Below are 17,023 nucleotides of genomic sequence, written 5' to 3'. Positions count from 1 at the left end.
TTGCATTTAAACAATAAAAGGATTGTAAAATATTTTTTCTTACCTTCCCGTCCTTCTTAACGAGTTTCCCATTAAATATTTTAAATTTAGTCTCTCAGAAGTTTCCCAGCACATTATAGAAAAACCGTAATAGATGTATTATATGATTAAATTGTTGTTGTGATGTAATGTTTTAGTTGTTTTACATTAATGCTTGATGATGGTGTTGATTAGAATCAAGTACTATGACAGCAAATAGCAAGATAAAAATACTGGCAATCTATTTGGTAAAACTGATGTTGCCATTTGCATCGGAGTGATATCAGTTGGATTTGTTAATGTTTGTTTTTAGTGATTATGTAATTTTGAGAGACGAAAACTGTGTGTGCAACCAACAATATATCCTTTCTTTCATCAACAGATTGTTCAAGGACACAATTTGGGTACATGAAATGCAGAAATAAATGAATTCAAACGTTGTCTCAACAAACACCTTAAAACGAGGTCAGAGTAGCTGAATATCTTCAATACTGACTGTTCTATGCTGTTGAAGTACATGTCAGGACACTCTGCTACTATTATGCAAATATGAAGCACAAAAAATATTGTGTTCGTGCATATCAGTTTCAGGTTCAGCATTAATTTACAGCAGGTTATTATAGTCATGATTCAAAGATGAAACAAAAGTTCCCCTAAATGACTTTGGAAATTGTTACAAAGATACAAGAAAACAAGAAAGAAAACATTGCATAATATTAGCGAAACTGCAGTGATTCAAATGAGGGTAAAAAAAAAATACAATAACATAGGAGGACATATTTATTTAGTTAGAATTTATAGGGGAAGTCGTGGCCTAATGGTTAGAGAGTCGGACTCGTAATCGAAAGGTTGCGGGTTCGAGTCCCCGGCCGGCAGGGGATTGTAGGTGGGGGGAGTGAATGTACAGCGCTCTCTCCACCCTCAATACCACGACTGAGGTGCCCTTGAGCAAGGCACCGAACCCCCAATTGCCCCGGGCGCCGCAGCATGGCTGCCCACTGCTCTGGGTGTGTGTTCACGGTGTGTGTGTGTGTGTGTGTGTGTGTGTGCATTTGTTCACTACTCACTGCTGTGTGTGTGCACTTGGATGGGTTAAACGCAGAGCACCAATTTCGAGTATGGGTCACCATACTTGACAATACGTCACGACTTTTTTTTTTTTATACTTTTAAAGCATTTCAAATGAAATCAATAACTTAGACAACACTCCCTTACAGAATATTAAATAGTTTTAAGTCAATATTTAATGCTGCCAGTGTCTAAATGGTAAGCACACATATAAAATGATATAATAGGACTCATAAGTTATATATATACAGTGCCCTCCATAAGTAGTGGAACAGTAAAGACAAAATTGTTCTGTTGGCTGTGGAGTCGAGACATTTACAAATATGATTAAAAGATGAATATGAGACAAAACTACAGAATGTCACATTTTATTATTAGCCGTTTCAACACATACATGTTTTACCAAATAAAAAGAACAGCACTTTTAGAGTTCATCCCACTCATTGATGTGAGCCTAAGTATTGGGACAGTTGAACATAAGGCAGATATAAAAGATTAAAAGCTATTATCACCAGACTCTTGGTTTCATCCTTTGAAATAATTTTCCCAGCCTTTAATGCAGCCAATTCCAATTGTTGCTTGTTTTGGGGAGTTTCTGCCTTTACTCTCCTCTTCAGCTGGTGAAATTCATGTTCAATCGGATTTAAATCTGGAGATTGACTTGGGCAATCTAAGACTTTCCATTTATTTGCCCTTATAAATTCCTTGACTGAACTGGCAGGGTGTTTTGGGTCATTGTCCTGATGCAATATGAAGCACTTCCCAATGAATCTGGTGGCATTTTCTTGAATATTGGTAGGCAAGATGGTTTTGTAACCTTCCAAATTCATTCTGCTACTGTCATCATACATTAAGTCATCAGTAAAGTTGAGAGGGCCTGTTCCAGAGACAGCCATGCATGCCCATGCCATGACACCACCTCCACCATGCTTTACAGATGAGGCTGTGTGCTTGGGATCATTGCAGTTCCCTGTTTTCGCCACATTTTTGCTTTCCCATCACTTAGATAAAGGTTCATCTTTGTCTCATCAGTTCATAAACACAGTTCCAAAACTCTTTTGGCTCACCTTTGTGCTTTTTTGCAAACTCTAATCTTGCCTTTCTATTTTTGGTGCTGGTCAGAGGTTTGCATCTTGCTGTGTAGCATCTGTAATTCTGTGTCAAAGTCTCCTGAGGACAGTAGATTGTCAGAGCATCACCCCAGCTTTCTGGAAGTTGTTGGTGATTTTACAGACATGTCTTTTTAGGGTTCATTTTCACAGCTTTTATGATTTGTCTGTCATCAACTACTGTTGTTTTCTCAGCTGATCAGGTCATTGTTGGTTGCTGGTGTCGCTGGTGGTTTCCAAACTCTTGATTTCTCCAAGCCCTTTGTTTTTGCTAGAGCTCTAACTGGCTTTCTCTTTTCTTTTAGCATCCAAATTACTTGCTTTTCTCTCAAAGTCAGCTCCCTCATCTTCATCCTGGTTTGTGTGTGTCATCATCGAATACAAGATTAAGAATACAGAAGTAATGGATATAACTGATACGATACATTCCCTGCTTTTAATATCTGAAGAATTAATGCAACAGGACACAGCTGATCACTTAGAAAGACCTGTGAGGCAACGGTTCCAATACTTATGCTCACATCAGATAGAGGGATGAAACTCTAAAAGTGCTGAACTTCTTAGCTGGTAAAACATCTATGTGTTGAATCACCCAATAATAAAATGTGACATTCTGTAGTTTTGTCTCATATTCATCTTTTAATCATATTTGTAAATGTCTTGACTCCACAGCCAACAGAGCAATTTTGTCTTTACTGTTCCAATACTTATGGAGGGCACTGTATATAACTGAAATCCTTCAAATATATTTTTTAAATATTGTCTTTCCAAAAGTTGGTATGTTTTGTCTTTTGATATATCTGGTTAAAGTGCTTGAATACAGTATGACTTATTTTTTTGCATAACACATGTAAACACATGTAAACATTTGTTTGATTTCTTCCGTTTTGGCGACCCATACTCGGAATTTGTGCTCTGCAATTAACCCATTCAACGTGCACACACACAGCAGTGAACACACACACACCGTGAACACACACCCGGAGCAGTGGACAGCCATTTATGCCGCGGCGCCCGGGGAGCAGTTGGGGGTTCGGTGCCTTACTCAAGGGCACCTCAGTCGTGGTATTGAGGGTGGAGAGAGCGCTGGACATTCACTCCCCCCACCTACAATCCCTGCCAGCCTGAGACTCGAACCCGCAACCTTTGGATTACGAGTCCGACTCTCTAACCATTAGGCCACGACTTCCCGACTAAAAGTTCCCGACTTTTCGACTAAAAGTGTCAACAAATACACTGTGCAAACAAATACACATAAAGAAAGTAGTCTTTGTTACAAGAAGGGCATGTGCAATCTTATAGCAGTATCTTATAACAGAAATTGTCTGACTCCAAACATGATGAGTATTATTAATAATTTCTATATCACATTAAATATATTTATTAATCCTCAAAACTACTCACTTTAATAAATAAACTGAATCTTATCCAGGAAACATGCATTTACAGCTCATCTGACCTGGATTTGATTTGGGGTTATTTTGTCAAATTTGTGGAGAAACATCTCCCTCTACCTGTGGCCAGATTGTATGACTTCTACTAGTATGTTTCTGCTTACATGCTTGGCACGTTTCATGTCACTGACAAACACATTTGTGAATTTTACATCCCTGAGGTACTGACCAGCAGCCTCAGACTGCTGAATCCCAATTTTAGAAAGCGGAGAGTCTATTTTCTGACCTAAGGCAAATAAATTATAAATATAGTTTGTTGTTAGAAGACCATTTGCTGATACAGTAAAAAGGCCAATAATTAATGCTTATTATATAATATAATAGGCTAATGGAATAAAGACAGGGTTACTGGTAGTTAGGGATAACAGATAATGTTTTTTCCCCCAGAAAAAAAACAAATTACCTTGTAAAAGGCCATCTTTGTTGCACTGCGTCTCACCGCTGTTAAAGCAAAACGGCATGATTAATAAAAACGACATTACTAACAGCACACATCTTTTTAAGTTAAAAAAGTTATAATTGTAAATTAATGGGTCTGTTGTAAATAGACATGTAGTTAAACAAACAAACAAGGGATTCTACACAAAGTCTTGCAATATAAAGACAGCAAACTTTGCCCATATTGTTCAAACATGGACAGTAACGGTAGAACTTATTTTTGTTTTGTTTGATAGAAATTTGCTTTTGACCTTTCACTGGAAGAGGGATTCGTACTGACCTTTAAGCATCAGCAACAGACAGGAGTAATATGATATGAGGAGCCCAGTAAACTTAAAACTAAAGTCCTACGAGTAACGTCATATTTAAACTGTAACGTTACTAAACGTCAGTTTACTGTATAATACCATGATGTTACAATTAAAACTGATGTAACATGATTAAAACTATTCTCTTAGATCATTTTTATTTACCGTTACTGAATCTATAATGCAGTTATTATCAGTTGGCTATGTAGAATAGTTATTAAAAGAAGAAATCTCATTCATTAAGTAAAAAAAACCCCAAACAATAAAGGCAACTTACTGTCGGACTATCGTTATTGTTACTACGCGTGGGTGGGTGGTTTGTTTGATTCAATTTCCCAAATCGGTTCTTTTGAGCGATTCAAAAACATTACAGCGATTCTTTGTGTCAAAACCTACTGAAGTCATTACGCGGTCTAAAGCTAGATGTAGGCATTTTGTTTGCTTTATTTATAAGGGTCCTTTTTGTAATATAATTTATCCTAAACCTAATAAATTATTTGAATCATTCAGACCGGTTGTGCGCATAAGCTCAACCGATTCATTGGAAAGATCCGACTCAAAAGAACAATTCGTTCACGAATCAGTCATAGCTGACGTAAATGTTTGCTGTCATTGGCGCCAGTGGCGGGATTTGAAATTGCATAAGGTCTGTCATTTAATTTTTATTTGTCGTTTTATTTTAAACAGTATATAATCGGTATTACGTTAAATTACTTAAAACAGAGACGTCGAATTATACCAGTTTTCACCAATGGCGTACTAAAAAAGAGGACAGGAGACGAATACTTCTTTCATGGTAAGTTTATTGACCTTAGCATACAGCATGTCCACTCCTTTAACTTCATTCATGCTCTCAATTATTTGAGTTCAACAGAAATCCAAAGAATATCCACAGAGTTGCCAAGCCCTAATTCATCTTTTCATTTAGTTGTAATTATTTAGCGGATAATTCTGGAAGGAAACATTGTTGAACAGAAAAGTTCAACCTCTGCTTGATTTTTGAAATGTGTCATTTTTCCATCTGGATTATCAACACTGTCTTTACAGTCTTTTGTTTTTGTTTTACCAGGTTATAACATGCTGGATAGGTTCCCATTGTTATTTTCACTGTTAACTTTGCCAATAAAAGTGAAAAATAACATAGGACCAACATAGCACCACACTCTTTAAAGCAGATTTATTGAACAGAGGTTGTGCAACAGACATAACTGAGGTACATGATATGGTTATAGTGGAGGGAGGAGGGCTTTTCTCAATGTTGTTGCTTATTTGATATTTACAGGTTTATTTCCACTGATATGGGCCATGTACATAAGACACAGTCAAACGTTCATCACCTCCTCCGTCTACTATTTCTGAAGTCCAGGTGGGAGCCTTGTAAGCTTGCTATTCATCTACTTTGGAAATTCAATTCCACTTAATTTACTACATCGTACACAGCAGAAATATCATAACCTCTTATTTGTGCTGCCCTTTCCAGGTTCCCGAAAAAACTGTTGTGAGTTGTGTGAGGTAATGGGAAAGTCTTTTATGTCCAGTAAACCTGAGGTATAGAGATACCACACTTACAGAATGTGACAGAGAAAGAAGAGGAGGAAAAAAGATTAAAAGGTAAAGAAACATGCCTTAATAAGAGCACACTGTACAAAGAGCATTTCCAGTCGAATACTCAATTCATGTTCTTCTTTTACCCTCTACTTCTGTATTCTCAAAGTATTCTGTAAGCAGTAAAATAATTATAATACAATTGTTTATAAAATAGCAGCACACTGATGTGACATCACAACTATGTAATGTTATTTTTGTGTATAAGATGAAAAAAAAATCATAGCTTTTTAGCAGCGGAAAAAAACAATAATAACTCAACAATATTGACACTTGATTGATGTCTTCACACTCTTTCCATCTCTCATCACTTTGGAAAACAGTATCATACCCCTTAAGGAATGTAACTTCGGTCCATATTTAAACTCAAACCACTTAGCCACCCATACAATCTATTAACAGTACTGTAATTCATTTTCAGAACAGAGCTAGGAAAATAATAAGACAAGCTAACTTAATACAATAAGATTGACTCGGGGGTTTTGGTGTGAGGATGGAGGAAATGTGACTTGTGAAACTCAAGCATCACTTAGAACTGTTTCTGGAGAAAGGAAACGCATGAGTAAACATAAATATCTCCTTTACCCACAGAAAGACCTGCACACAAACACACACGCATACATAGACGGACACAAACCCAAGCACGACTGCCCCTTTTCAAGGTAAGCTATGAGAATTCAGCATATGAAAGCCGTTTTGTGCTGCTGATGCACCCTGTTTTTAGCCACTGTGTAATGACTTGTGGAAGATTTCAAACCCCATGCCAGTTCAACCTTTGGAAGCAGCATATTTTGGATGGCTGGGTAGTGGATCTTATGCTTAAGCTCAGCAAAACAGGGTTAAAGTCCACATCAGACTCAAGGCACTACATAACATTTTTTCTGCAATGTTGCAGTCTTTTCAAATTGAAAACTGCCCTTGGAGCGTGCAAATCAACAACAAAAAAAATTTGTCCATTTCAATCTGTTTTCTGTCTTTCTGTTGTCTGTTTTTTGGTCTTTTTTACTTATTTATTTTTTAATTTGCATTAATATTATTTAATTGTTGTTGCTTGTTATACATTAGTTTCCAATGCTTTAACGCTATAATGAACATGCCATGAACTACACATGGGAAACCAGCCCAAAAAAAAAGAAAAAGGACTCCTTAACCATTTGTTATCCATGGCAAACATGCTCTCTGAACTGAAACCGATGGAGTAACCGTCCCCAGTTATGCGCTAGCGGTATCGATGGAACTGGTTTAGATACTGGTCTGTAATTCAAACATGAGACATAAAACTAAAGGACAAACAAATAAACAGACAAATAGATTAAAGATCTTAAATATCAGGTGATATATGGAAACCATAGCTGTTGTTTCTCCTTTGGACTCCTTTCCTGCTTCTCCTAACTCCATATAAGCATCCTCATCTCAGCAGCATGCTTCACACCTCAAACCAACCAAGTTTCATCGTCATCATCCTCGATCATTCTTGCCTACACATTCCTTTACTTCTAACAGCATTAGCACACATTTGTTTGCAAACAACTCCACAACTCATTTTTCGGTCCCTGATGGGACCAACCATAAATCAGCCTAAGGCTCCTTCAACATGCTCACAACAAAATACGTAATAAAATGTCTGTATACAATACATCTGTAATATTTAGTGGGAGGTTGCCATGAAGGACAATCTTACCCACATATTTTAAAAACAACTCTTCTTGCCTTTAGAAGATACAAGGGAACGTAGTCGTCTCTGTCCACTCCCTGTTCTTGCCTCCTCTTGTTCTGTGCACTGGGTTGGGCTCAGCCCTCAAGCAGTTTCCAGGCCAGTAAAAAAAGCATTTAATATAAGGCACTGATACAGGAGGCCCTCCAAGAATTGTGGAATCATGTACTATCCCCTGTCCAGTCCTTTGACCATGTGCCCACCAGTGAACCAGTCTCTATAACCAACACTTGCAGATAGATGATTAAACAAAGCCCACGTGACTCACACAAGAGTGCTTGATATAGAGTAACTTGTACACACTTGCACATGAGCCAACATACACCACACAAATGCATGCACACAAGCAGCTTGACAAAAGCTTATTTGAAGTGTCTGTAACTTTAGCATTGAGAGACAATAACTTGCTTGTTTAACAGAAATAATAATAATAATCATAATAAAAATAATATTAATAGTCTATTCTCAAGATATAAGCCCCTCTTGCTCTAGCATTGCATTCTTAGCATAAGACGTGTGTCTCACCACTCCTTTTTAAATCCCTCTTTCTGGTCCTAATGCACAGCCAAGTGAATGGGTGCATCCATTCATACTCATGGCACCTCATTGTGTGTTCAAGTTCAGGCATTCCAACATGAACCAAAAAAAAAAAAAAAAAATCACAACAAAACAGGAAAAAACATAGCCCCACTTTTTGTACCCTTTCAAGCCAGTCTGATACAGTAGACTCTATTTTGAAAAGCCCTTTACACTAACACTTTTGCATTAAATATCATATTATTATGTTTACACAATCAAAAGAGTTTGCAAAATACTACACGCTTCCCTTCTAAGAGTCTGAGGCACCGTTGAGCTCTTTGCATCAGTATCAAATCATTTTAAAAATATCTATTTTTTGTATCTAAAATAGCTTTGATTTTTATTTGATTTTTTCCATTTATGGGAGCAATTTTTACTGGAAAATGAAGATAAAACTCTACAAAGACTAGCAAGCACTTTTTGTTGGGGTTGTTTGTTTTTTTGTCATTTTTGTTTTTTGTTGTTTTTTTCTTTTTTTTTTCTTGAAGACTGATCACAGCATTCCTGCAGCAAGCTCACAAGTTGATGTCTCGTACATCGGTTGGGGTGCTGGACTGGTCTTGGTCATCAAGTGCTTTGCTGTGCGGGCCACCCTGTTCCTGCTGCTGCTGTTTCTGTTGCTGCCGGCGGCCCTCCCTCAGGTTATTCATCAAAACTCTTTCAATCTGCTCCTGGCATGCCTTTAACAGATCCTGAAATGCATCAGACACAAGGCATTACACAAATGGGTCACTTAAATAGCTGCAATGTCTATACTTATCCAGAATCACTTCCAGCAAAATGCACAATTCACACACAGTTGACTTACAGGTTTTACAGTCAAACCACAAAAATTATTATAATTTAGGGGCAGGGGCAGGGCTAGTGTTGGCAACCCCACTCACAACTGCTGCCTCTGTCTCTTTGTTCTTGTAAAGAAGTGCATTTATTTAGTCACAGGAAGTCTTTACAAGCACATCAAACAGGAGACATTTCAGACACGCACTCCACTTCACCTCAGCACCAGGCACGAGTCAACCGAGCACGGAAACGGTACTGTAGGCTACTTGGCATGTGCTCTTCAATTGCACGCACAAAGGCGCCGGCACAAGCTGTAGCCTTTATCATTTCATATCAAAGCACGAAAGAAAACTGTGCATGCATGTATTAGGCCAGGGGTGCCCACACTTATTTTACCTCTTCCCCTGCACCTCTGACCTGTGGCCTTCCTCAAGGCTCTATTTTAGCTCCCTCTCTATTTTCTCTCTACATGCTACCTCTGGGCTCTATTTTGCGTAAACATGGCGTGTCTTTCCATTTCTACGCAGATGATACTCAGATCTATTTACCAATCAAAAGAAACAATTCCACTGCGATTACTTCTCTTCTGCAATGTCTAGAGGAGGTTAAAATATGGCTAGCCCAAAATTTCCTCTTCCTAAATGAAGACAAGACCGAGGTAATTGTTTTCGGTCCCAATGAGAACTCTCAGTGTATTAGCCCCGAGTTAGAAAGTTTATCTGTTTTTAGATCCTCTCGGGTTCGGAACCTAGGAGTTCTGGTTGACCAGCATTTAAAATTTGATACACATATCTCCTCTGTTATCGGATCCAGTTTCTATCAACTTCGCTTACTGTCTAAAATTAAACATTTTCTCACTCCTAAAACTTTAGAAATGGCTGTTCACGCTTTTGTTACATCTCGTCTAGATTACTGCAATTCTTTATACTGCGGTATTTCTAAGGGTCAAATTGCACGTCTTCAGCTTGTTCAGAATGCTGCGGCCAGACTTCTTTTAAAGTGTCGTAAATATGAACACATCACCCCGGTTCTTAGATCCTTACACTGGTTGCCGATTTGTCAGAGAATAGATTTTTAAATTTTACTTTTTGTATATAAATCCCTTCACAACCTAGCCCCTGTCTACCTCTCTGAACTTCTTCATCTCTACACTCCGTCCAGAAGCCTTCGATCCTGTGACCAGGCTTTGTTGGTAGTCCCTCACGTTAGGCTTAAGCGCAGTGGTGAGCGTACATTTGCAGTGGCAGGGCCTCGACTTTGGAATGCCCTGCCTCTAGAGATTAGAATGGCCCCTTCACTGTCTGTTTTTAAGTCCCTGCTAAAAACGTATTTGTTTTCCTTAGTGTATTGACTACTGTGATATGGCTTATTATTATTATTTTATTTTTTTTTAAATCGGGTTATATTAAATTTTGTCTGGTCTGTTTTTCTGTGTATGTGGTATCTTCTGTAAAGCACTTTGGTCAGCCTGTTTGGCTGTTGTATATGTGCTATACAAATAAAATGAACTTGAACTTGAACTATTTGAGTGGGGATCTACTTTTCAAATGAGAAACTCACCGAGATCTACCAAGTGAAAAATAAATAAATGATCAAAAACATTTTAAATAAATAATTAAAAAGGCTTGTTGGGATGTATCTTTATATTGCATGCATTAATTTAATAATAAGAAATATATATATTTTTTTATTATTGTTCGCTATTCACGATGTCATCAGTGAATAGTTCCTCTGTAAAGCTGGGTATACACCACAAGTTAATCGGGCTGATTTTGGGCCAATTTCTCCCCTTCCGAAAATCCCCGATTATCTTGGTGGATCTAAAGATTATTTTTATCAGATTTTCCTGTGGTGTGAGGTGTGTTAAGAGTGACCGAATCTGCTCGGAAGAACGTCGGAGGCACCCCGATCGTAAATCGTAAATATTCAACATGTGTGGGGGGAACCCCTAGGACAAACGCGCATATGATGTTGAGATTATCATGTGAAACGAAACAATATCCAATCAGAAAGTGAGCTGACAGAAGACGGAAGCATAACAAACGCAGTCATGGCGCAGCACAAAAGGATTTGGACACTATCATCGCAATTTCTTCCTGCCATTACCAAAGACTGGGACGTTGCCATTGCTTTAAAGCCTTAAAACTTAAGGAAATGTAATTTTTTTTTATTGCTTTTCCTTATTTTATTTAATTTTTTTTATTGTTTTTTGTTTATTATTGTATTTGATGTAATTTATATGTTATTGCCCTTGTATGTTCTTTGTTCTAAAATTGCAATTAAAAAAAATTTGTTTATTCTCAAGTCTCCAGAGATTTTGCGAGATTTCCGTGTTCACAGTCGGGACTCTGGTTGAAAATCTGTTGGTGTGTGGTGTGCTGTCTTTGTCACATCGCGGCACACCACACACTATAGGAGCAAAACGGTTAAATCTAGGATTTTGTTGTCCTCATGTTTGTGGTCTCTCACATTTTGAAGATCTTATAAGATTTGAAAAATCTTTTAGTGTGTACCCAGCATAAGAACAACTTGTTTGGAGCGTCTGATGCCCGTGTGCACATAAACACCACTGATCCTCACAAACTTCTCCAACACACGTGAGCATCTGTTACAAAACACTTGCTTTATTCAACTACGTGAATATACTGAGCTGTATTAAAGCAGAAATATGATGTTATAGTGATCAGTGCGCCGAGAGCGCATCAATTATAACGGACACAACGCGCACCTAATGCACGATCCTGTATGTCACTGTAATCATCTTTACCTTGATTACAATCATTGTCCATCAAAACTTTAGGCTACTAGTGTGACACTGCCTTCTTTTATCTAGCCAAGAGCTAGTTTGCATATCATATGCTCATACAGTGGTTTTGAGCCGCACCGTTCATTTCACACAGCGCGATGAGAAACGTCCGAAACACAGAATATCACAGAATACGTAGAAAGGTGGTGCTGTTATTTATTTATAGGCTATATATTTTTACATTACTTAACATATTAGTCATAACATTAGTGAATGTAGTATATTTTAGTTTTATCTTGCGCCCCCCTGGTTGAGAACCACTTACCTAAAGCGCGATCTACCAGCATTGCCTTCGTGATCGACTGCTGGTAGATCACGATCGACCTATTGGGCACCCCTGTATTAGGCTATATGTTATATATGAGTCACATTTAAGAACATGTCTCTGAAAGGGTTTTCAAAACTGTCCTGGAGCAGCCCAGCACTGTCTCCTCATCTAACACACCCAATTCAACTCGTCAGCTCATTAATAGAGACTTTAAGACCTGAAGTGGGTCAGAAAAGGGATAGAGTTGAGAGAAAATATGATGCGTGTCAGATCCGTGTCTTGTTCAGCAGCGGCAGCTCTTAAAAAAACACCCAAAAAACCTATTAACCCAGCTGCTGTGATGTCTGTTCGTCAAAGAACAAAAGAAAAAAAGAGGAAATCAATAACTTTTATAACTTTAAGGATTCATCTAAATTTAATTTAGAATTTAGTGTTTGATAACTTTATTCAATTTCTGTATATGTCCTACCTGCTGAAGGGCACATGTACCTAAATATGACATTTGTTATAATGGGTTTATGGAAGATTGTTTAAAGTTCACCTAAATTAGAAGTTATTTTATTGAAGTCTAATAAATATTCAAATTGATAGCTCTCAATTATACTGTAATGCTGAATGTCTATAGTCAATGGTTAAACATTAGGAAATAAAGAACAACTTTATAGAGGCATCAGTAGTATTGGTGTCAGTGATACAGGCGTTCAGTCATAAAAAAAGATGCTATTAAACAAATATTAAAAATATACTGTCTTTATGTTGTTTCGACATTAATTTGAAGATTACATGTGAAATTATTGCATTATAAAAGTATTTTTAAAAGTTTAATGTTAGGTGGTATTAATTTCAGAAAAAACGTGATTAATTAGTTAATTTCTTTTAATCGATTGACAGCACTAATATATATATATATATATATATATATATATATATATATATATATATATATATATATATATATATATATATATATAGATATATATATATAAATAACCAAACAAAGAGTTGCACTGCGAACAGTTAGAAAAAAAATTACATCCATATCCTGTGGATAAAACAAGGCAGTTTCGTTTAGGTTTTCATACCCTTTCATTTTCACAACAGCATGTAATGACCTAAGGGGATCTCACTTGAGCCCACCAGAGTGTTCTTCCTGCTCAGTAGCTAAGAACAAAATACATTTTTGTAATAGATTTTTTTTCATATAGATGCCCTATGCAACCCTGTGGGTGGCTCCAAAGAGCACATGACATATTAAAAATGGCTTTCACACTGTCACCAAAATGAGCAATAATGCCCTCTAGTGAAACTAAATGCACGGTGATCAAAGCTCTCTGTCCTGTTTAGTGGGAATGTCTGCGGCACACCAGGCGGCTGTGGGAAGTTTGCTGTGAATGGCCCATGGATAGGGCCCATGGAGAATGTGTTGCTTGTGGAGAGGCTGCATTCCTTTGACATTTACTGCTAATTAAAAGCTGATGGGCCAAAGTCTGAACTTATGTTATGCATGACTCCTGGGCCATGTGTTTCATGCCTGTAGAAGCAGTGCATCACACAAGAAAAGGAATTGAGAGAAAGCATTTAATCTTTTTTTTTTTTTTTTTTTTGAGGATTAATTTAGTATCACTCAGAGGTTGTTTTCTTTGATGTCATCATGAACAGGCACCATCCTTCTAGAGGTCTCCTGTTTCCCACCATGATGAGCCATTATTAGTCATAAAATAAATTCCTTCTAGAAAATTTACTAAAGCATAAAACATGTAAAGGAACTGCCTGTGTCATACCACAAGAATGCCAGGCCTGACTTCCTAAAAGACATTTCCCTGTGCGTTGCTCTTTATAGCTGCGCAACCAAACTCATGCCAAGCCCCAGAGGTTTAATTCAGGCAACTCTAACAGCTTCAGTGTGTGACTACTGGTAAAACCAGGACTTGCTCTAGAAGAGCTTCTCAATTATTAGATCCAGAGAAGGGTGGTACTTGGTGAGCTTCAAGATAGAGTGGGTGGTCCCTGCCTAATCCAACTCCTCCCTGATTAAGAACTCTCTCTATCCCACCGGAACATGGCTACATTTGTTACAAGTTAATGAAAATGGATTGAAATGCTGCTCTACTGGAGAACCAGCAGACTGTAATGTCACTCGGTGTGTGCCATCTTGGACAGAAGGAGCCTAAAGGAGAGACATAAAGTAGTCACAGAAAACAACGTCTGTTTTTTATTGGGAAGTGAAAGCAAGGATTGCCGGGTTCAGAGCAAGGTCATTACAACATTGAGAAATGAAAGGGATTAAGATGTCCCAGAGGCCTAATGCAAGAGGCCAGGGGGCCTAACACATGATCCTGTTTACCAAAAAAGCCTTGAAGTTATTCTCTAAATAATTTGCAACTTTTCAGTTCCAAATAACATTTCAGTTGCAAATAACAGAGTCCTCATGACATTATGACTTTAGGCAAAGGGGCATTCTCAGCATGCCAGACCCAAACTTTCTAACATTTCACCTACTTTTAGAAACTGAGGTATGTCAAAGAGTTTTCACTGTGCAATTTCTCTTCCTGGTTAGTTTTTCCATATGCAGAGCTTTAGCTTGTAAAGTTGTATTATAAGTATTCTAGAGGTGCACGAGGACACAAATTCATGCCTCAACTTAAACAAACCATTTATGGCCTCATTTAAAAAAACTGAAAACAAATGCCCAGTGAGCACCATTTACTGTATTTACTGTAGCTACAGTAACAAACTTTACTGTAAACACCCAGTGCCAGGTGAATATGTATAGCCTTTTGCTTCTTTCTTAGAGTATTTGTGGAAACTTCAAGCCAATTTTTCAGCTTTCCTGGTTTGGCATGCATGTGTGTACCTTAGTGCTGCACAGAGTATGCTTCACCAGGTGTGTCTTGGGCTACACACACATTCCAAGGGCGACTGGAAGAGGCTGGCTGCCGCTATCATATGTCTACTGGAAACTACAGGCACTGGACACCACAAATGTCAGCAAGGTTCCTGGTGGTTAGGCTGGCAGCATCGTTTGGCATTAGGTTGACTTTCCTTCATACTCTGTCTGACCGCTCACCTCCCAACCTCTGCCTCAATCTGGAAGGTTCTCATACACTTAGGTAAAGTTAAGTACACAAAATGTTGTTTATTGAAGACTAGGTTTTTCTGCTTCACTCCTGATATAGATATCTCTCTGTTTATCATATCTCTGATTTCCCAAATGGTCAAAGAATTCCATTTAGATAGGATCTCAAAGATTTTCTCAACACAAACAGTTTGATTGCACCACAGCCCCCTACTCCTACTGAATTATTCACACTGCATTTTTAGAACTGTGGTGTTTGCATCATCATATTTGTTCATCTACTCAGCTTCATGTCGTTCCAAACCTATATGACTTTCTTTTGTGGAACACAATAGAAGATATTGTTAAGAATGTTGGTAACCAAGCAAATTTATCTTCCATGGTATGGACACTAAGACTTTTCTCAGAATTTCTTCTTTTATGTTCCATGGTAGAACGGAATTCATACAAGTTTGAATCGACATGAGGTCTGAGTAAAGGATCATAGAATGAGCTTTTCTTGTATGTTTTCTTTAAGGTATAGGTCAGGGTGAGCAGGGTAACGGGCATACACCATACCTGCATGTTTTAAAAGGCATGGCTTTTTGGCATCCTGCAATGTGACGAGTTGTTCATGGACCAGGCAGTTCAATCCTTCTGCCCTGGACCTCACACTCCTCAGACACTGAGCACCTTTACTGCTGTGGAGAGCTATTTGTTTTTCCTCTTCTATGGTGTACGACTTCACACACCACATGCTGGGGCAGCAAGCATTCTACCAGCAGCAGTGCACTCTAGGGTATCTTGAGGAGGGTTGACCTCTTCAGGTCAGGGCAGGAGTTAAATGTGTTTCCTGGGTTCTTCTCTTAACCCTAATTTTCTATTCTTGTTTGCTTTTATTTCCCCCCTAAATATACACCAAAGGACCTAAACAAAGCTGAATGATCATGAGGCAGTCGCTCGTGTGACACTGTGTGAATTTGTATGCAAGTCATATGCATAAAGCCATAGTATCCCTGACACATTCCCCTAGCCCTGCAGATTCTTTCCTTACAGTCTCTCAGTCAGGGTCAATCCCATTTCACTTCCAGTAATTCAGTGGCTGAATGTGAAATTGAATTGGAGCTGGACCCAAGCCCATTGAGTAAATAGGGGAAATGCACAACCTCCTCTCACAGTCCTACAGGCACCGTAAAACTCGCCCCACAGATTACCAATAGTATTACTGTCCCATCCTATCACCAAACAAAACTGAAGAATCTTGTTATAATGGTCCCCATGCCTTGTACCTTGTATCATAATTATTAAAAGGTTTTGTAAAATGTATTGTCAGAGCACCAATACTCACAACTTCTGTGTTTGTGATCTTGGCGAGTAACTCTGTTAGGTTGTCTCCCCAGAGTGAGCGGTTAGTGCTGTTAAGCTGCAGGCCACAGATAGCTGCTGCCACGCTTCCCGTTGCAATCATGGATGGAGGGTGCATGGCGAAGTTGAAATCTGAGGAAAGAGCAAACCAAGCATTAAGATCTGTCTCGCTCCGAGTTCATAAAAATGTACTTTACCACACTTTTCTAGGGTATTTGGAATAGTTTTATCAAATATTTTGAAATGAATACAAAATAAAAATCGGAAATACTAATAAATAAAGCCCTTTCCATTAGGTCCATGCACAGTCCTTTGCTAATGACTGCAGCCCAGGATAATGAGGGTTCACTTGGCTTGAAAATCTGAAAAGCACCCCCACCCCCATCCCTCTCCTCCAGTCACCCTTTGCAGATCGGCCCCTTTTCTTCCAGCTCCTAAGTAAATCGTGTGCTCCCT

At 38.3% G+C, this 17,023-nt stretch overlaps 1 protein-coding gene and 1 long non-coding RNA gene across 4 annotated transcripts in view; one reads left to right on the top strand and one right to left on the bottom strand.

Annotated features, from left to right (window-relative positions):
- The first annotated feature begins 848 nt into the window (after window positions 1–848).
- LOC306867061 lies at window positions 849–11,372 on the top strand. The gene is made up of 2 exons (XR_013783984.1): window positions 849–6,662; window positions 8,782–11,372. It is a non-coding gene; the product is annotated as an uncharacterized lncRNA (long non-coding RNA).
- The window catches only part of LOC306867060 (G1/S-specific cyclin-D2-like), a 160,515-nt gene continuing 150,511 nt past the window's right edge, over window positions 7,020–17,023 (bottom strand). For all 3 annotated transcript variants that reach the window (XM_079412525.1, XM_079412526.1, XM_079412527.1), the window contains 2 exons: window positions 16,551–16,699; window positions 7,020–8,985 (listed from right to left, as the gene is read on the bottom strand). In XM_079412525.1, the coding sequence (XP_079268651.1) occupies window positions 8,809–8,985; window positions 16,551–16,699 (326 nt within the window). In that variant the 3' untranslated portion in view covers window positions 7,020–8,808. The remainder of the gene's footprint in view (window positions 8,986–16,550; window positions 16,700–17,023) is intronic.

This window comes from Barbus barbus (assembly GCF_936440315.1).
Source record: "Barbus barbus genome assembly, chromosome: 48".
NCBI classification, from domain to species: domain Eukaryota; kingdom Metazoa; phylum Chordata; class Actinopteri; order Cypriniformes; family Cyprinidae; genus Barbus; species Barbus barbus.
Note: the sequence above shows the minus strand (reverse complement) of the source record. Positions and strands in the feature narration are given on the sequence as shown.